We start from the raw sequence: 22,531 nt of genomic DNA on the forward strand, positions 1-22,531 counted from the left end.
AAAAAGTAGGCTGGCTACACAGAAAAAAGTACTGGAGAAAAGTAGCTACACATCAGTCAGAGCGCTGTCTGTTGATAGAATGCCTGTTTCTGAGTTCTCATCCTAGTGGAGAAGCGCAACAGAAGGAGATAACTCGCTAGTTATCTAAGTAAGTTGCTGACTTAATAAGGTGATAGGGGCATCATATTGTGTTAGCTTTCTGCTGTGTTTGAGAAGTCAAAGTCCTTTGGATGAGTTATCTTGATTTTCTTGTGTTTTTTTCTCCTCTTGGTTCTTGGCCCGTCTGCTCCTCCCCCATCTTCTCTGAGCAGAGCAGGCAGGCCTGTTGTCCTAGTGTAAACACACTGTTCCAGAGCCAATACTGTTCCTCCTTCTGTTACACTGTTACCCCCATATACCCCTGCCAATTTACCGCAGCAGGGGGAAGATTTTGCGGGAAATTTGACATTGAAGGTTACTTGTGGGATCAGTGCCAAAGATAGTTTTAGACCTGCTCCTAATGATTAAACGCCAGCATGTCTAAGGTGTGGTATTGAACGCACCCTCCTTCATGTCACCTCACTCAACCGAAAGAACAGAACACCAACAGCTGTCTGGCAAACTTTCAGAACCTCAGACCCGTCACAGTTATTCTCTGTGATTTGTGAAGAGCTGTGAACAAACTAATATGCCAGGGCTCCACATCTGTATGCGTTGATTAGATCTGACAGACCCAAACGCAGTGGAAAAGAATCAGGCAGCAAAACATTCACAAAGCACAAATCAATAGGAGTGAATCGAAACGAGCAAACAACTTGTTCTCATTGAAGAGAAACAATGTTGCTAAAAGGCCTCGGAGGGATGGACTGTCAAAACTCTCTAAAAAGAAAAAGTGTCAAACTTTACCAGAGGCGAAAATGTTAAGTAAAATAAAGTCACTTCAAATGCTTTCTGAGCCTGAAGAGAAACAGCGACCTACCTCAGCTTACTACCTCAGCTTACTACCTCAGCTTACTACCTCAGCTTACTACCTCAGCTTACTACCTCAGCTTACTACCTCAGCTTACTACCTCAGCTTACTACCTCAAACTCAAAAGGGCAAGGTGTGGAATGTGGATGGCTCCCGAGTGGCACAGTGGTCTAAGGCACTGCATCTCAGGCATCACTACAGACACCCTGGTTCGAATCCAGGCTGTATCACAACCGGCCGTGATTGGGAGTCCCATAGGGCGGCACACAATCAGTCCAGCGTCGTTCGGGTTTGGTCGGTGTAGGCCATCACTGTAAATAAGAATTTGTTCTTAACTGACTTGCCCAGTTAAATAAAGATGAAAAAATAAGATTATAATAATCTAAATATACAGCCAGATGTGGTACAGTATTATCAATGCAGAACTAGGGCCTGTTTTCAGTGTCAGGAGAAGTGTTGAAAATAAAATGGCACATGCTCTGAATACAAAAGGTGTACTGTGAAATGCTTACTTACAAGCACTTAAACAACAATGCAGTTCAAGAAATAGAGGCTACATACATGGGGTACCGGTACTGAGATAATGTGCAGGGGTACAGGTTAGTTGAGGTCATTTGTAAAGTGACTATGCATAGATATTAAACAGCTAGTAGAAAAGGGGTGGGGGGGTATTTGAGTGCAGATCGTTGACAGTAAGTAGCTTTCTGTAGGTTGTGTTCGATAAGGGGCAAATAAGTCTGGCAGCCTCAACAGAAAGTATAGACCAGCACTCAGGAGCAATCTCTCTACATACAAGATCATTTCTGTCAAATGGAGTGTAAAAAAGAGCTTACCTTTGCCCTACAGACCTGAAACTAATCCCCAGGATCTTATTCGGAAGACAGAAAAAACAAAGGAATGTGTAGAAAAATACATTGATCTGGATTAGATTCAGCTATTGTTCCAAAAGGCCTCATGCTGACTCACTCACACAGCTGTTAGACCACTTGAAACATTTCACTGTTTCAGCACAATCATCCTCATGGGTTTTGGAGAAAGCAGCCATTACAACACAACTGTATTAGTGTGTAGGCTGTGCTGGGCTGTGGGCCGTGCTTCTTTTTGTGTTCTGTAGTCAGTTACAACAACTGTACTTCTCATAATAACAATATGATGAGGGTGTGGGGAGAGTTCCCTGTTACACCCATAGAGAAGCTGGCTCACAAGACTAATGCTGTCAGTTCAGTAGGGACATGCTAGTCCATTTTGTAGGTTACAGGCAGTATCACCTCATGCTTCACACAGACAAATCAAAGTTTATTTGTCACGTGCGCTGAATACAACCTTACAGTGAAATAAATGCATACGTACAAGCATAGAGTTCAAAACCAATTTTATTTTGGTATCTTTTCTGTATGACTTCATAAATATCAATCAATTCCAAATGGACCTCCTGCCCCCATGAACGTGTGTAGGTCTAAAAGGATTGATTAAGGGTAACTATGGTATCAAATGAATCAATCAGGAAGCTCAGGTCAACAGGTCAGCTTCCCTGTGGCTCAGTTGGTAGAGCATGGTGTTTGCAACGCCAGCATGGGTTCGATTCCCACGGGGGGCCAGTGCAACAAAAAAAAATGCATGAAATGAAATCTATGCATTCACTACTGTAAGTCACTCTGGATGAGAGCATCTGCTAAATGACTAAAATGTAAATATGAGGAGTCTAGAAGTAATTTTTATTTTATTTAACTAGGCAAGTCAGTTAAGAACAAATTCTTTTTTACAATGAAGGCCTAGGAACAGTGGGTTAACTGCCTTGTTCAGGGGCAGAACGACAGATTTTTACCTTGTCAGCTCGGGGATTCGAACTTGCAACCTTGCGGTTACTAGTCCAACACTCTAACCACTAGGCTACCTGCCACCCCGGGCCTTGGAGTTGGACAGATAACGGTGATCTGTAATGTGTAAATACTTATCTCTTTACAGATAATTTCTTGGGGCACATTTTGTAATTCCAGGCATATGCACAGGTTCATCCTGCAACTATCTCTCCCCCCCCGCCCCCATCTCAATTCTAGGTCACTTTAGCCCCTGCAAGCACAACGGTATGCAACATGGCAAACATAAAATGATCAGTCAAATGTTAATCGTGTTTTCTAGAAACGATGGGTGGCCGTCTACGCTATTTGAAGGTTCTTTATATCCAATAGTGTCTGTTACAGGTCTGGAGGTTTCAAAATAAGAATACGAGGAATCCTGTTTTCTAGACATGATACCTGCTGCCTTTTAAATCAGTGTGCACAGGGGAAATTAATGCTTTTCTCAAGTTATGTTTATTATTTTAGTTTTTTTACTAGGCTAAACGTTGGCCTGCAGCTCATCACCATGACCTGTGCGTTTCTCGTCTCTGCATACGTGTGAGACTGGTCCACTGTGATTTAAATTGAATGGAATTCCTGAATTCCTTTTCTCGGGACTGGGCCAAAAACATGGACAATAAACAGCTCTTGGCTTTGTGCCTTTCTCATGTTAATTAGCCTACTGTGGGGAGAAGGGGCTGTCGCTGCCAAACATCCACACAACTCTTGCTGAACTGAGTAGAATCCTAATACTACTACCCTGCAGGCTGTGTAGGATATAGCAGTTATAGCCTAAGGGATACTTCACTCATGTAACATACAGGTCACTTCCAGACATAAATAGTGGGCCTACTGGCCTAACCTGTACAACAACAACTAAATATTATAGGTATAGAGTCAACATTAGGCTACTATATAGCACTGGTTTGTTTGTGTGTATATATATATATATATATATATATATATATATATATACACATACATATATATAGAAATAACACATACATACATTTTAGAGTGCACCCATAGGCAGATATGACACCCGTGTGGAATTGTGTAGCTCTAGAACATGTAAAGGCACGACAGTCCCCTGACAGATATTCTAATGTTGCCTGTGAAAGGTTCTCGCACTCTACAGTCGGTGCCATCTAAATCTTGCAGTTGTCTCAACTTGCCTGTCTATAATAGGCGTCTACAAGACAACGACAAAATATGACGCAATAAAACAATATATGCGGTTAGAGGACATTGATCGATTTTGCTGAGGCTCAATGGCTCTGAAGGGCCGACTGATAGAGCTTCTAAACAAGGCTAACTTTGTTGCACAGATTTACACACGACACGATGCCCTCCATAGGGAGAACAGTTGGCGTTATTGGGCGCTCGTGTCGTGGGTGTATGTTCCAACATCCTTTCTCAAATCCCCACTCCCTTGCCCACGAACAGTTGGATAAACGAGCATTCTTCAATTGGCAACTTTTGTTTTAAGCGTTTGTCAATAAGACAATGATTAACAACATGATTATGACAAACGGGCTTGATGTAACCAAACCCCGATTAGCTTGGGTTGGTAGGCTTTTGTTTGGGAAGCTTGAAACTTTAACGGGAAAACTTGGTTGATATCATTTGAATCCGATATATCAGGCTACACTGAACTTTACTAAAAATGAAAGTGTAATTCACAAAAAGTTCTGATTCAACTTACTGTGAGCGTAACTTCATGCTTTTTCAGTCGGTACTTGAGACTCTTCATTGCTGCTGTTTACCTGGTGATGTTGAAGTTGTAAATCTTATTATTCAACATTTATAATTGAAGATGTTGACAAACGTTTCATTTCTAAACGAAACAACTTTTTCTCCGCTGAGTACCGTACGACTTTCACCTGACGCAAACCAACTAGAGCTGCTAAATTGACAACCAAATAAACCAATGAGAATACAATGTGTCCCGTACCCTTTGGGTTGTAACCAATGCGTTGTAAGTGAAGGAGGGACTTCCTTGTTAGCTAGGCAGCCGTACTCTAGGAGCTGATGGGAAAACCCACAGGACAACCTAAAATCTGTGGTGATGTGACGTCAGGTTTACCTGGCTGAAAGAGGGAAATGGCGGGACGTGCAGGCCGAGCTTTGCCTTTCCGAACCTGGCTTGCCTACAGAAATTCAGAAATAGATTATTAGATTTATGATTCACACTAGAGCTCATATATCCCACACACATATTCATTCCCAAAAACATTCCTAGGTATACTTGTTTTTTTGTAATACTGGAACATTACAAATATGAAAATTACAAAATGATGACTATGGGCTCTGTTTTTATACATTACTTAATACATGACTGAATACATTACTGAATGCCTGACTGAATGCATGACTGAATTCATACTAAACAAGTGTGCTCATGGAACTGCATTAGACACCATGAGAAACTATGATCTCATTTATACATTTACTATAACTAATATAATGCGTTCAGTTGTACAACTGACTAGGTACCCCCCTTTCCTTTTTTTGTCCTTAATATTGTACAGACCTTAAGCCAACACCTAGCAACCAAGTCAAGAGGTTCAGACCTCTGAGCGTAACGGTTAAGGTGTTGGCTTGACAGTCGCTCGACCAGGGTTTAAGTCTACCCCCCGGATTTGATACATTGGTGTCATAAGTGGGATGGCACCCATGAGGCCATGGAATAGGTGTGTACATGTGAAGGACATTTTCTCTCTCCCGAAGGAAGGGGGTGATGTAGCAACCTTAACCCAACACCTAGCGACTTCATCAAGGGGTTCCAACCTCTCGTTTTTGTTATGGTGTTGACTTGACAGTCGCTGGACCGGGGTTTGAGTACTCATGGATTATACACATTATACACTGAGTGTACAAAACATTAGGAACACCTGCTCTTTCCATGATATAGACTGACAAGGTGATATCTATGATCCCTTATTGATGTAACTTGTTAAATCTACTTCAATCAGTGTAGATGAAGGGGAGGAGACTGGTTAAAGAAGGATTCTTAAGCCTTGAGACAATTGAGCATGGATTGTGTATGTGTACCATTCAGAGGGTGAACGGGCAAAACAAACTATTTAAGTGCCTTTGAACAGGGTATGGTGTTGGTGCCAGGTCCACCAGTTTGAGTGTGTCAAGAACTGCAACGCTGCTGGGTTTTTCACACCCAACAGTTTCCCGTGTATCAAAAATGGTTCACCATCCAAAGGCCATCTAGCCAACTTGACACAACTGTAAGAAGCATTGGAGTCAACATGGGCCAGCATCCTCGTGGAATGCTTTCGACACCTTGTCCATGCCCCGACAAATTCTGAGGGCCAAAGAGGTGCAACACAACATTACGAAAGTCTTCCTAACATTTGGTATACTCAGTGTGAATAGGCTAATGCATATTTTCAGGGTTAATGTATGTTAGGAGAGGAATTTGCTAAACAGTTCTAGATTTGAAAACTGAACTGGTTGGGCAGGAGGAGGTACAATACTACACAAAGTCTCATCAAAATTGTCCTAAAAAAACATATTGGAATGTTGCCTAGTAATGTACGCTGTCAATGTGGAATCAATTAAGCAGACAGTTATTTTCTGTGGGATGGCTCAACTCAACCAAGTCTAAAAAGAGAAAGATTGCCCCCTTCTGGGCAATTATTTTCCCAATTTAAAATAATTGCCTGGTTATTGATAACAACATAAGACATAACATAGTTCTAATCTGCGCTGTAATTGAAACTGTAGGCATCAGCACACTTGCTTGTTTACTTTTTGCTCAAGAAGAGGAAATAGTTACATATTTCATGGAAACAAGAAAAAGTATATAGTTTATGAATCATTTTCAGAGTGAGATTCATCTTTTTTGTTGGAATAATAAATACAACTTTTAAAGTCCTAGCTCCCACCTCTTACCTTAAACTACCTCCCAAAGAATGTCTAGCTCTGACACGCCCAATACAAAGGCTCTGTATACTGTCTTTCATTCAAGTGAAATTCCACAGGTCGACTCAGAGTGTATGTACAGTATGTTGCAGTGGAGGCTGCTGAGGGGAGGACGGCTCATTATAATGGCTGGAACAGAGCGAATGGAATGACAAACACATGGGTTTGATTTGATATCCTTCCACTTATTGCACTCCAGCCATTACCACGAGCCCGTCCTCCCCAATTAAGGCGCCACCAACCTCCTGTGGTATATCGACTGGATGCTTTTTTTTTTTTACTATAGCTCTCAAAGTCTCCATAGCAACAGCGTTGCCATGGATTCCCCGTAGTACTGCATTGCTGGCAACGCTGTGTCCTGCACCTGTGTGATTGAAGCCAGAGAAAACTCCTCTTCCACTGAAGAGCCTTTGTATTGTCGAGATGTTATACAAGGTCAACAGGCATCGCTGCCTGTCAATAGCAGAGCTGACCATTAATGGTCATTGGTTCCTGCTAGCACCCAACAACAACATTATGTCCATGGCACACTGTACAGCGAAGACTGGATATATTAGCCACTGCTTCTACAAAGGTAGATTTTGTTAGCCTGACTACTCAAACTACACAGAACAAAATTATAAATGCACCATGTAAAGTGTTGGTCCCATGTTTCATGAGCTGAAATAAAAGATCCCAGAAATGTTACATACACACAAAAAGCTTATTTCTCTCAAATGTTGTGCACAAATTTGTTTATATCCCTGTTTGTGAGCATTTCTCCTTTGCCAAGATAATCCATCCACCTGACAGGTGTGGCATATCAACAAAGTTATTAAACAGCATGATAATTACACAGGTGCACCTTGTGCTGGGGACAATAAAAGGTCAATCTAAAATGTGAAGTTTTGTCACACAACACAATGCCACAGATGTCTCAAGTTTTTATAGAGCAAGCAATTGTAATGCTGACTGCAGGAATGTCCACCAGAGACTTCAGTGGACAAATGCTCACCTTCGATGGCCACTGGCACTCGGGAGAAGTGTGCTCTTCACGGATTAATCCCGATTTCAACTGTGCCGGGCAGATGACAGGCGTCATGTGGGTGAGCGGTTATCTGATGTCAACGTTGTGAACAGAGTGCCCCATTGTGGCGATGGGGTTATGGTATGGGCAGGCAAAAGCTCTAAAAACAAACACAAATGCATTTTATCGATGGCAATTTGAATGCACAGAGATACCGGGACGAGATCCTGAGGCCCATCACCGTGCCATTCATCCGCTTCCATCCCCTCATGTTTCAGCATGATAATGCATAGCCCCATGTAGCAAGGATCTGTCCACAATTCCCTGAAGCTGAAAGTGTCCCAGTTCTTCCATGGCCTGCATACTCACCTGACATGTCACGCATTGAGCACGTTTGGGATGCTCTGGATCGACGTGTACACCAGTTCTCGCCAATATCCAAAACGTCGCACAGCCATTGAAAAGGAGCGGGACAACATTCCACAATCAACAGCCTGATCAACTCTATGTGAAGGAGATGTATTGCGCTGCATGAGGTAAATGATGGTCACACATGATACTGTCTGGTTTTCTGATCCACGCCCCTACTTTTTTTTAAGGTATCTGTGACCAACAGATGCATATCTGTATTCCCAGTCATGTGAAAAGCATAGATTAGGGCCTAATGAATGTATTTCAATTGACTGATTTCCTTATATGAACTTCGAAATTGTTGCATGTTGCGTTTATATTTTATCTGAGACTGCTATCATTGAAGTAGTTTGTGGTGATGAGGGCATGAAGGGCGTTATACAAAAGAAAGTAATCAGCGATTGGATCGTCTCTAACCAGTCAGAAGATCAAAGCCAAGGACGAATTTTTAAACCGCTGCTTCACCCAGGTGTGTTCTAATTCTAGCTCAGACGGCCCCAAATGTGTTCACGTTCGGTGAAGGGTGCAGAGAAGAAACTAATGTGCAAGGGCGTGGTGTAGCATTTGGCCAGAGAAAGGAGTGTGGGTAGCCACGCAAATATTTTGTGCTAGTCATTTAGTGTCTTCAACATATTTCATTTTTGGGGGGGTTTAGTCTAAAGCTTTAATATTCTTCCAGAAATTCTGCCTCCTAGTCTGAAGAGTAAGATAACCATCATGTAATTTTTTGTTTTTATTAATTGAGCTCATTATATCCTCTGATCAGCCTGGGTCTAGCTTTTTAAACTTAAACTCTCATCGCTTTTTACACATAATTAAATATTCTAGCCAATATATACTGCTACTCAAATTATAGCAATTTAAGCTTGCTCACATGTGCTAATGCAGTTATTCATAAGTAAATGTCTGACGTAAATGAGGTTAGCCGAAACCACACCCCGTTTATCTTAGGGGCGTATTCCAAGTCTGAGTCATTGGTCAACAGCATGAGAACGGTGATTGGATGCCTTCAAAAAGTTCCAGTTACTGTTGCTAACAAACGCCTCATCAGTGCGTTCATGATAAAAAAAACGAGTTGTTAGCTGGTATGCTCATACATTTTTTTTGTGACCTATGTAGTTATGCAGTGGTGTAAAGTACTTAAGTAAAAATACTTTAAAGTACTTCTTAAGTAGTTTTTGGGAGTATCTGTACTTTACTATTTATATTTTTGACAACTTTTACTTTTACTTCACTACATTCCTAAATAAAATAATGTAGTTTTTACTCCATACATTTTCCCTGACACCCAAAAGTACTCCAATTCACACACTTAACAAGAGAACATCCCTGGTCATCCCTACTGCCTCTGATCTGGCGGACTCACTAAACACAAATGCTTTGTTTGTAAATTATGTGTAGGAGTGTGCCCCTGGCTATCTGTCAATAAAATTGTGCCTTCTGGTTTGCTTAATATAAGGAATTTGAAATGGTTTATACTTTTACTTTTGATACTTAAGTACATTTTAGCAATTCCATTTACTTTTGATACTAAAGTACACTTTTACTGAAGTAGTATTTTACTGGGTGACTTTTCTATTAAGGTATCTTTACTTTTACTCAAGTATGACAATTGAGTACATTTTCCACCACTGTAGTTATGTCAATCAATATCACTGTTGACAACATTTCTTCTTAAATTCATAGAGTTGGTAACCTCCTGGGTGAAGGTACCATGTCTATTCCTATGAGGAGAGGCTCACACAAATGGACCACTGTGCTTTTGAGGTATCCTTTTGAATGGCCATCGAAGGAGTAAGTCAGTTTAACGAGTGGCTAAAGAAAACACAAAAGTCAGGAGTCACTTGAAGGGTCGCTGTCACAAAACCAAGTAAAGGACAGCGTGTGCTTTTTAAGGTAAGGCCAAATCAGCAACACTGTTGGGGCCACACACGGTGACTCTCTCTCTCTCAGAAATGTTTTGTTTGTTTAGTCTCCTACACTATCCCTGTAAATAGTTTTGCTGTTTTATAGAAATGAGAAGAATAAAGTCCATATATTTTGTTCAGGCTCATTATAGGTGTCAACACAATGTGGCTGTCAAATCCCAAACAGCCAATGACAGAAGACTGTCCAAGAACACCTTCTGCGAGGCAAAGATGACCTGTACCCTGATGACATGTGCCGACAAGACCGGAAGATTGAGCAGGTGGGTCAGAGATTCTGTCTAATAAGCCTGTTTGTTAATCCAGTTATCCCCTCTGTTTTCTCTGACTCATTTTGACACAGTTTTGTGTGTGGTTGGTCCCAGGAGCAAAAACACCCTCATCTTCTAGAATATTGTTTGTGGCAGATGCCCTCAGGCACAGGGATGTGGGGGCTAAAGCCATAGAGACACTGACCCAGCTCTTTGAAATCTGTCACTCCCCCCTCATCTGCACTGACGGTCCCTAAGAACGACCTGCAGATAGAGTACAGAGAGGACTACATCTTCACCTCTGCAAACAGATCCCTCTGTCCAGACCTCCAGTTCTGCTATAGGTAAATTCATATGATTTAACGAAGCGCCTAAGAAACTTGGTGATATTTTTAGAATTCAGGACAGTCTTGTGTTGTGATGATTAGGAGCATTTCCTTTTGCATTGTGGTCAGTGTTCTAGTATTACTAGTGAACAGATGTGGTCAGTGTTCTAGTATTACTAGTGAACAGATGTAGGAAGTTGGACACATCTTTTACCTTTTGCACAGATTGTACCACAAAGTGTTCAGGAAGGAGTAATGGGGTGTCATAGTCCGTGTATGTAGGTGGCAGGGAAGTCAGGCGCAGGAGAAAATAGAGTGGTTTAAAAAATGGAATATTTATTCCCAAAACCAACGTAGAAAAGAATCCGGGTAAAACAATAACCCGTCGCACACCGATATACAAACAACACGTACATCACAAACAAACAATCACCGACAGAGAAATGAGGGGAATCAGAGGGTTAAATACACAACATATAATTACTGGGATATGAAACAGGTGTGTAAAGAGACCAGACAAAACCAATGGAAAATGAAAAACTGATCAATGGTGGCTAGAAGGCCGGTGACGTCGACCGCCGAACACCACCCGAACAAGGAGGGGCATTAACTTCAGTAGAAGTCGTGACATGGGGAACAGAATGGGCCTGAGATGCTCTCAGCCCTAGAGAGGCAGGTTGAGGAGTATAATCCTAGCTGCGGCGAGATATACGCCAAGATTGAGAAATCTTCTGGAGGAACCCTTCTCGTGGATATCTGCTCCCCCCACTGATGAAGCGTGTCCATCAGACCAGACACAGTTGGGAGCTCTGCTTCACTGATTCCTCTGGGAACACAGACAGAGAAAACTGCAGTTTTTCTTCCCCTTAGCCACAGCTGTGCTGGCGGTCTCCCCCTTGGGGTTATCCTGACTCCGTCTGAAGATGAGGCCACAATCCTTGAGGGCCTTCAACTGAGGGAGGAGGCCTTTGCAGGGAGAAGTCAGGCTGGTCCTCACCTCATCATTACAGATAGCTGCAAGACAGAGAGGGGAGCATTGGGAGGGTGTTTCCAGGGGCCAAACTTAGCCTCTGCACCTTCCACTTACTCCAGGCAGTGTGGAGGTGGCTGTGGAGCAAGGAGAGTGGAGTAGACCTAAGAGACAGGCAGACCCTCTTTGCTGTCGTCAAAGACATAATGTATTCCAGGGAAGAGATAGTTGAGCCCCTCTGTCAGAGATCATGTATGCCAGGGAAGAGATGGTTGAGCCCCTCTGTCCGAGATCATGTCTGCCAGGGAAGAGATGGTTGAGCCCCTCTGTCAGAGATCATGTACACCAGGGAAGAGATGGTTGAGCCCCTCTGTCAGAGATCATGTACACCAGGGAAGAGTTGTTTGAGCCCCTCTATCAGCAGGCAAAACAAAACCCAGTTGTAGCCAGGTTAGTTTAGTATAACAGTATAATAAGGTGCAATCATTAAATGCTTTATTCTCAGTAACTTTTTATAATAAAACCAGGACTTGCTGATTGGTTTTAGTATTTTCTAATTGAAGTTTGCCCAGTCCTTCTTTGGGACATGTTTTTATTTGTAATACATTTACCTTTATATTTTGTTATCAATATGGGCTCCCAAGTGGCGCAGCGGTCTAAGGCACTGCATCTCAGTGCTAGAGGCGTCGCCACAGACCTTGGTTTGAATCCAGGCTGTATCCCAACCGGCGGTGAATGGGAGTCCCATAGGGCGGCGCACATTTGACCCAGCGTCATCCAGGTTTGGCCGGGGGTAGGCCGTCATTGTAAATAAGAATTTGTTCTTAACAGACTTGCCTAGTTAAATAAAGGTGAAATATATATATATATTTTTTAAATAGCACAAGACATTATTCACTTACATAGTTTACATTACATTACATTACAATTCACTGCCTACTTTGATCGACTGTTCAGTGGTCGAGTGTGTTGGGTAGGAGGAGCTGCCAGTCATAATTAAATCCAATTGTTCGATGCTACCACCCCCTCCAGATCAAAACCAAACATGGATGTCAATGTTTGCGCACACAAACACTTCATTTTTCTTCCTGACGTGGGAAAAGCGTCATCAGACCAGGTTGTCCTCAGAACAGGCTGTCCTCAGACCAGGCTGTCCTCAGACCAGGCTGTTCTCAGACCAGGCTGTCCTCAGACCAGGGTGTTCTCAGACCAGGTTGTCCTTAAACCAAGAGTCATCAGATCAGGGTGTCTTCAGACCAGGCTGTTCTCAGACCAGGGTGTTCTCAGACCAGGCTGTCCTCAGACCAGGGTGTTCTCAGACCAGGCTGTCCTCAGCCCAGGTTGTCCTCAGACCAGGCTGTCCTCAGGCCAGGTTGTTCTCAGACCAGGCTGTCCTCAGACCAGGCTGTTCTCAGACCAGGTTGTTCTCAGACCAGGTTGTTCTTAAACCAAGAGTCATCAGATCAGGGTGTTCTCAGACCAGGTTGTCCTTAAACCAAGAGTCATCAGATCAGGCTGTCCTCAGACCAGGTTGTCCTCAGACCAGGTTGTCCTCAGACCAGGCTGTCCTCAGACCAGTTTGTCCTCAGACCAGGCTGTTCTCAGACCAGGCTGTCCTCAGACCAGGTTGTCCTCAGACCAGGCTGTCCTCAGACCAGTTTGTCCTCAGACCAGGCTGTTCTCAGACCAGGCTGTTCTCAGACCAGGTTGTCCTTAAACCAAGAGTCATCAGATCAGGGTGTTCTCAGACCAGGTTGTCCTTAAACCAAGAGTCATCAGATCAGGCTGTCCTCAGACCAGGGTGTTTTCAGACCAGGGTGTTTTCAGACCAGGCTGTCCTCAGACCAGGCTGTCCTCAGACCAGGCTGTCCTCAGACCAGGCTGTCCTCAGACCAGGGTGTCCTCAGACCAGGGTGTCCTCAGACCAGGCTGTCCTCAGACCAGGGTGTTCTCAGACCAGGGTGTTCTCAGACCAGGCTGTCCTTAAACCGAGAGTCATCAGATCAGGGTGTTCTCAGACCAGGTTGTCCTTAAACCAAGAGTCATCAGATCAGGGTGTCCTCAGACCAGGCTGTCCTCAGACCAGGCTGTCCTCAGACCAGGCTGTCCTCAGACCAGGGTGTTCTCAGACCAGGTTGTCCTCAGACCAGGTTGTCCTCAGACCAGTTTGTCCTCAGACCAGGCTGTTCTCAGACCAGGCTGTCCTCAGACCAGGTTGTCCTCAGACCAGGCTGTTCTCAGACCAGGTTGTCCTTAAACCAAGAGTCATCAGATCAGGGTGTTCTCAGACCAGGCTGTCCTTAAACCGAGAGTCATCAGATCAGGGTGTTCTCAGACCAGGTTGTCCTTAAACCAAGAGTCATCAGATCAGGCTGTCCTCAGACCAGGCTGTCCTCAGACAAGGCTGTCCTCAGACCAGGGTGTTTTCAGACCAGGGTGTTTTCAGACCAGGCTGTCCTCAGACCAGGCTGTCCTCAGACCAGGCTGTCCTCAGACCAGGGTGTCCTCAGACCAGGGTGTTCTCAGACCAGGGTGTTCTCAGACCAGGCTGTCCTTAAACCGAGAGTCATCAGATCAGGGTGTTCTCAGACCAGGTTGTCCTTAAACCAAGAGTCATCAGATCAGGGTGTCCTCAGACCAGGCTGTCCTCAGACCAGGCTGTCCTCAGACCAGGCTGTCCTCAGACCAGGGTGTTCTCAGACCAGGCTGTCCTTAAACCAAGAGTCATCAGATCAGGGTGTTCTCAGACCAGGTTGTCCTTAAACCAAGAGTCATCAGATCAGGGTGTCCTCAGACCAGGCTGTCCTCAGACAAGGCTGTCCTCAGACCAGGCTGTCCTCAGACCAGGGTGTTCTCAGACCAGGCTGTCCTTAAACCAAGAGTCATCAGATCAGGCTGTCCTCAGACCAGGCTGTCCTCAGACCAGGTTGTCCTTAAACCAAGAGTCATCAGATCAGGGTGTCCTCAGACCAGGCTGTCCTCAGACCAGGGTGTTCTCAGACCAGGGTGTTCTCAGACCAGGTTGTCCTCAGACCAGGGTGTTCTCAGACCAGGGTGTTCTCAGACCAGGCTGTCCTCAGACCAGGGTGTTCTCAGACCAGGGTGTTCTCAGACCAGGTTGTCCTTAAACCAAGAGTCATCAGATCAGGGTGTTCTCAGACCAGGTTGTCCTTAAACCAAGAGTCATCAGATCAGGGTGTCCTCAGACCAGGCTGTCCTCAGACCAGGCTGTCCTCAGACCAGGCTGTCCTCAGACCAGGGTGTTCTCAGACCAGGCTGTCCTCAGACCAGGGTGTTCTCAGACCAGGCTGTCCTCAGACCAGGTTGTTCTCAGACCAGGGTGTTCTCAAACTTGGTCCTGGGGCCCCAGCACTGGATGCACATTTTGGTTTTTGGCCTAGCACTACAGAGCTGATTCAAATAACCAACTCATCATGAAGCTATGGTTATTTGAAACAGCTGTGTAGTGCTAGGGGGCACAAACCAAAACGTGCACCCAGAGGGGGCCCCAGGACCCAGTATGAGAAACCCTGCCTAAGACCACACAGTCACCACACCTACAGTGTGAAATGGTTGTTCACTCATCACTTCCTTTCTGATTTTCCTTTGGCATGTCGGTGCTGCCTCATCGGTTCTCATCTTCGTGTATGCCAATCGTCAAATCTGACAAGTAAACAGAGTAATATTCAATTCATTATTAGCATAAATAAGTACAGTCCAATGACTTGCACGTTTAATTAACACCTGGATTTGATGAATCCTTTCTACATTCAATGTCTTCTCAGATTGTGCTTTTGCTTAACCAGTTATTTTACATTAGTGCAGAATTCATTGACACCAGTGGAGGCTGGTGCTAGGAGATATAGGAGGACAGGCACATTGTAATGGCTGGAATGGATTAAAAGGAACTGAATCAAACGTGGTTTCCATATGTTTGATACCGTTCCGTTAATTCCATTCCAGCCATTACAATGAGCCCGTCCTCCTATAGCTCCTCCCACCACTCGCCGCTGATTGACACATTTAGAAGTCTATACTCTATCCAGATTGTTTATTTTATTTTATTTCACCTTTATTTAACCAGGTAGGCCAGTTGAGAACAAGTTCTCATTTACAACTGTGACCTGGCCAAGATAAAGCAAAGCAGTGCGACACAAACAACAACACAGAGTGACACATGGAATAACATGGAATAAACAATAAACAAGCCAATAACACAATAAACAAGTCAATAACACAATAGAAAAAAAGTACGTTTATATACAGTGTGTGCAAATGGCGTGAGGAGGTAAGGCAATAAATAGGCCATACAGTGAGGGAAAAAAGTATTTGATCCCCTGCTGATTTTGTACGTTTGCTCACTGACAAAGAAATTATCAGTCTATAATTTTAATGGTAGGTTTGCTGAGAGACAGAATAACAACAACAAAAATCCAGAAAAATGCATGTCAAGAATGTTATAAATTGATTTGCATTTTAATGAGGGAAATAATTATTTGACCCCCTCTCAATCAGAAAGATTTCAGGCTCCCAGGTGTCTTTTATACAGGTAACGAGCTGAGATTAGGAGCACACTCCTAACATAAGCAATCAATCAATCAGATTCCAAACTCTCCACCATGGCCAAGACCAAAGAGCTCTCCAAGGATGTCAGGGACAAGATTGTAGACCTACACAAGGCTGGAATGGGCTACAAGACCATCGCCAAGCAGCTTGGTGAGAAGGTGACAACAGTTGGTACGATTATTAGCAAATGGAAGAAACACAAAAGAACTGTCAATCTCCCTCAGCCTGGGGCTCCATGCAAGATCTCACCTCATGGAGTTGCAATGATCATGAGAACGGTGAGGAATCAGCCCAGAACTACACGGGAGGATCTTGTCAATGATCTCAAGGCAGCTGGGACCATAGTCACCAAGAAAACAATTGGTAACACACCACGCCGTGAAGGACTGAAATCCTGCGGTGCCCGCAAGGTCTCCCTGCTCAAGAAAGCACATATACATGCCCGTGTGAAGTTTGCCAATGAACATCTGAATGATTCAGAGGACAACTGGGTGAAAGTGTTGTGGTCAGATGAGACCAAAATGGAGCTCTTTGGCATCAACTCAACTCGCCGTGTTTGGAGGAGGAGGAATGCTGCCTATGACCCCAAGAACACCATCTCCACCGTCAAACATGGAGGTGGAAACATTTTGCTTTGGGGGTGTTTTTCTGCTAAGGGGACAGGACAACTTCACCGCATCAAAGGGACGATGGACAGGGCCATGTATCGTCAGATCTTGGGTGAGAACCTCCTTCCCTCAGCCAGGGCATTGAAAATGGGTCGTGGATGGGTATTCCAGCGTGACAATGACCCAAAACACACGGCCAAGATAACAAAGGAGTGGCTCAAGAAGAAGCACATTAAGGTCCTGGAGTGGCCTAGCCAGTCTCCAGACCTTAATCCCATAGAAAATCTGTGGAGGGAGCTGAAGGTTCGAGTTGCCAAACGTCAGCCTCGAAACCTTAATGACTTGGAGAAGATCTGCAAAGAGGAGTGGGACAAAATCCCTCCTGAGATGTGTGCAAACCTGGTGGCCAACTACAAGAAACGTCTGACCTCTGTGATGGCCAACAAGCGTTTTGCCACCAAGTACTATGTCATGTTTTGCAGAGGGGTCAAATACTTATTTCCCTCATTAAAATGCAAATCATTTTATAACATTTTTGACATATGTTTTTCTGGATTTTTTGTTATTCTGTCTCTCACATTTCAAATAAACCTACCATTCAAATTATAGACGGATAATTTCTTTGTCAGTGGGCAAACGAACAAAATCAGCAGGGGATCAAATACTTTTTTCCCTCACTGTAGTAGCGAAGAATTACAATTTAGCAGATTAACACTGGAGTGATAAATGAGCAGATGATGATGTGCAAGTAGAGATACTGGTGTGCAAAAGAGCAGAAAAGTAAATAAAAACAGTATGGGGATGAGGTAGGTAGATTGGGTGGGCTATTTACAGATGGACTACGTACAGCTGCAGTAATCGGTTAGCTGCTCAGATAGCTGATGTTTAAAGTTGGTGAGGGAAATATAAGTCTCCAGCTTCAGCGATCTTTGCAATTCGTTCCAGTCACTGGCAGCAGAGAACTGGAAGGAAAGGCGGCCAAATGAGGTGTTGGCTTTGGGGATGAGATATACCTGCTGGAACGCGTGCTACGTGTGGGTGTTGTTGTCGTGACCAGTGAGCTGAGATAAGGCGGAGCTTTACCTAGCATAGACTTATAGATGACCTGGAGCCAGTGGGTCTGGCGACGAATATGTAGCGAGGGCCAGCCGACTAGAGTATGCAGGTCGCAGTGGTGGGTGGTATAAGGTGCTTTGGTAACAAAGCGGATGGCACTGTGATAGACTGCATCCAATTTGCTGAGTAGAGTATTGGAAGCTATTTTGTAGATGACATCGCCGAAGTCGAGGATCGGTAGGATAGTCAGTTTTACTAGAGTAAGTTTGGCGGCGTGAGTGAAGGAGGCTTTGTTGCGAAATAGAAAGCCGATTCTAGATTTGATTTTGGATTGGAGAGGTTTAATATGAGTCTGGAAGGAGAGTTTACAGTCTAGCCAGACACCTAGGTATTTATTGTTGTCCACATATTCTAGGTCAGAACCGTCCAGGGTGGTGATGCTAGTCGGGCGGGCAGGTGCGGGCAGCGAACGGTTGAAAAGCATGCATTTGGTTTTACTAGCATTTAAGAGCAGTTGGAGGCCACGGAAGGAGTGGTGTATGGCATTGAAGCTCATTTGGAGGTTATTTTGCACAGTGTCCAAAGAAGGGCCAGAAGTATACAGAATGGTGTCGTCTGCGTAGAGGTGGATCAGGGAATCACCCGCAGCAAGAGCGACATCATTGATATATACAGAGAAAAGAGTCGGCCCGAGAATTGAACCCTGTGGTACCCCCATAGAGACTGCTAGAGGTCCGGACAACAGGCCCTCCAATTTGACACAGTGAACTCTGTCTGCAAAGTAGTTGGTGAACCAGGCGAAGCAGTCATTAGAGAAACCAAGGCTATTGAGTCTGCCGATAAGAATATGGTGATTGACAGAGTCGAAAGCCTTGGCTAGGTCGATGAATACGGCTGCACAGTACTGTCTTTTATCGATGGCGGTTATGATATCGTTTAGTACCTTGAGCGTGGCTGAGGTGCACCTGTGACCAGCTCGGAAACCGGATTGCACAGCGGAGAAGGTACGAAATGAGTGGTCTGTTTATTAACTTGGCTTTCGAAGACTTTAGAGAGGCAGGACAGGATGGATATAGGTCTATAGCAGTTTGGGTCTAGAGTGTCACCCCCTTTGAAGAGGGGGATGACCGCGGCAGCTTTCCAATCTTTAGGGATCTCGGACGATACAAAAGAGAGGTTGAACAGGCTGGTAATAGGGGTTGCAACAATGGCGGCGGATAGTTTTAGAAAGAGAGGGTCCAGATTGTCTAGCACAGCTGATTTGTACGGGTCCAGGTTTTGCAGCTCTTTCAGAACATCTGCGATCTGGATTTGGGTGAAGGAGAAGCTGGGGAGGCTCGGGCAAGTAGCTGCGGGGGGGGGGGGGGGGGGGGGGGGGCTGTTGGCCGGGGTTGGGGTAGTGTGGGGCTAATTTCTGCTTTACCAAATGAGGAGAGTTACAAACTTCACACACCAGTCAGAGTTATACTTAAACTTCATCTTTAATGATAAGAGCTTTGCAATAGCACTTGACTTTCAATGATGTGCCATTCAAAAGTGACAACACAAAAGTACAAAGATCTTTTATAGCCAAGATACACCCCTCTCAACGTACATGACGAACAACAGATACATAAAATGGTCACAAGGTTAAGATTTGTATGAAAGATATCTATAAAACATAGCAGACAGCAACTGCTGTGTCAACAGTTTTCATTGTATAGACCAGTGTCTGGTCCTCCTACTCCAAACTGGAACCGTCTCTCCCTGGTACGGTATAGAACAGAATCATTAGCTCATGTTCTCTGGAATGCTCTTTAGGCTTTATTACCCAAAGACATCGTAAATCTCCTCTGTCAGTGCTATCTTATAGAGGCCCATCCTCAGTAAAACACACACAATAGTTAACAGAATACTCTATTCTGTCGAATAAAACAACCATTATAATACAATACAATACAAGCATTGTAACATAATCTTGCAATTTTCCACGACAGTAGCCAGGAGGAAAGCATGGCCAGCCGTAGAGAAATGCTAATTGACATTTTCGATTATCATGGATTTATCGGTAGTGACCGTGTTACCTAGCCCCAGTGCAGTGGGCAGCTGGGAGGAGGTGCTCTTGTTCTCCATGGACTTTACAGTGTCCCAAAACTTTTTGGAGTAAGAGACGGACAGGGAGGCGTAGCCTCGTAGACTCTCCTATTTTGTTGGCTTGTCACTCACCATTTACTGACTGACTCGGTTGGAATTGCAGCTTGCATTTGTTGCTGGAAGCTGTTAGAAAGACACCATTGGCCCACACCTCAGCCACCTTGTATTCTGTCAATTAAAATCAATGAATTTAGTACCTTAGTGACTCAAGTCCTTTCCATTTATGTTTTGCAAAGGCCTATCTCCACACATCTTGGAGTAGGTTAGCTACAGAATGTCTCAATCGATGACTTGAAATAGACAAGATGGTGCCGTACACATTTCTGGATTACTTCATGGAGCAAAACATTTACACGTATAGGAAGTAGATGATCTAGGGCACCACTGTACAGGAAGTAGATGATATAGGACACCACTGTACAGGAAGTAGATGATATAGGGCACCCCAGTACAGGAGGTAGATGATCTGGGACACCACTGTACAGGAAGTGGTGGATATAGGACACCACAGTACAGGAAGTAGATGATATAGGACACCACTGTACCGGAAGTAGATGATATAGGGCACCACTGTACAGGAAGTCGATGATATAGGGCACCACAGTACAGGAAGTAGATGATATAGGGCACCACAGTACAGGAAGTAGATGATATAGGACACCACTTTTCAGGAAGTAGATGATATAGGGCACCACTGTACAGGAAGTAGTTGATATAGGACACCACAGTACAGGAAGTAGATGATATAGAACTCTGTTATGTTTTTAGTCCAAGTCTTTCATATTTCTCCAGGAATTCTGCCTCCTAATCTGAAGACTATGAATCATCATCCTCTTATCGGTATAAATGGGTCCAGGTTTCAACTTCTAAACTTTCTAGCAATTATTCTTACACAAAGAAATATGCAAACTCCTTAAAAATTCAGACACAATCTCCAGAGGAAATTGAACTGCAGCTATCTTTCAAATTGTCTTTCTTGGTTGCCCGGAAAAATTGCCAATTGCCACCTGAGACATGCATCACGGCTCAGACCAACAGACTCCTAAACATCTTCTATCCCCTGGCCATAAGACTGTTAAATGGCTAACAGCTACTGCTCTTCCTCTCCCACACACTATCCACACTGACTCTATGCCCATCCACAGGTCTCTACCCATTCAGACACACGCACACTCACATACACCCCTTCACACCTACACTCCCCCACACCCTCACACCTACACTGCTGCTAAAATGAATATTGTTTAGATGTATTACTGCCATTACACTGCTGTTCATTGATCACCATTAACTCTAGAAATAGATAGTATCTTTCTCCTGTTTACATGTATATAGTCGGGTTACCAGTAACTCTAGAAATATAGTATCTTACTCCTGTTTACATGTATATTACCATAAGTATTGATATAGTCGGGTTACCAGTAACTCCAGAAATATAGTATCTTACTCCTGTTTACATGTATATTACCATAAGTATTGATATAGTCAGGTTACCAGTAACTCAAGAAATAGATAGTATCTTACTCCTGTTTACATGTATATTACTGTAAGTATTGATATAGTCGGGTTACCAGTAACTCTAGAAATAGATAATATCTTTCTCCTGTTTACATGTATATTACTGTAAGTATTGATATAGTCAGGTTACCAGTAACTCTAGAAATATAGTATCTTACTCCTGTTTACATGTATATTACCATAAGTATTGATATAGTCAGGTTACCAGTAACTCTAGAAATATAGTATCTTACTCCTGTTTACATGTATATTACCATAAGTATTAATATAGTCGGGTTACCAGTAACTCTAGAAATATAGTATCTTACTCCTGTTTACATGTATATTACCATAAGTATTAATATAGTCGGGTTACCAGTAACTCTAGAAATATAGTATCTTACTCCTGTTTACATGTATATAGTCAGGTTACCAGTAACTCTAGAAATAGATAATATCTTTCTCCTGTTTACATGTATATAGTCAGGTTACCAGTAACTCTAGAAATATAGTATCTTACTCCTGTTTACATGTATATTACCAAAAGTATTGATATAGTCGGGTTACCAGTAACTCTAGAAATAGATAATACCTTACTCCTGTTTACATATATAGTTGAAGTCGGAAGTTTACATACATCTAAGCCAAATACATTTCAACTCAGTTTTTCACAATTCCTGACATTTAATCTGAGTAAAAATTCACTGTCTTAGGTCAGTTAGGATCAACACTTTATTTTAAGATTGTGAAATGTCAGAATAATAGTAGAGAGAATTATTTATTTTGGCTTTTATTTATTTCATCACATTCCCAGTGTGTCAGAAGTTTACATACACTCAATTAGTATATGGTAGCATTGCCTTTAAATTGTTTAACTTGAGTCAAACTTTTCGGGTAGCCTTCCACAAGCTTCCCACAATAAGTTGGGTGAATTTTGGCCCATTCCTCCTGACAGAGCTGGTGTAACTGAGTCAGGTTTGTAGGCCTCCTTGCTTTTTCAGTTCTGCCCACACATTTTCTATAGGATTGAGGTCAGGGCTTTGTAATGGCCACTCC

General features: G+C 43.5%; 1 protein-coding gene across 2 annotated transcripts in view; it reads right to left on the minus strand.

The window, feature by feature from the left end:
• LOC106587897 (uveal autoantigen with coiled-coil domains and ankyrin repeats protein) overlaps positions 1-4,738 on the minus strand; it is an 83,465-nt gene extending 78,727 nt beyond the window's left edge. For both annotated transcript variants that reach the window (XM_045708917.2, XM_045708915.2), the window contains exon 1: positions 4,493-4,738. In XM_045708917.2, coding sequence (XP_045564873.1) covers positions 4,493-4,540 — 48 coding nt within the window. In that variant the 5' untranslated portion in view covers positions 4,541-4,738. The remainder of the gene's footprint in view (positions 1-4,492) is intronic.
• Positions 4,739-22,531: the final 17,793 nt, after the last annotated feature.

The sequence above is a fragment of the Salmo salar genome, chromosome 26 (genome assembly GCF_965601325.2).
Source record: "Salmo salar chromosome 26, fSalSal1, whole genome shotgun sequence".
NCBI lineage: Eukaryota > Metazoa > Chordata > Actinopteri > Salmoniformes > Salmonidae > Salmo > Salmo salar.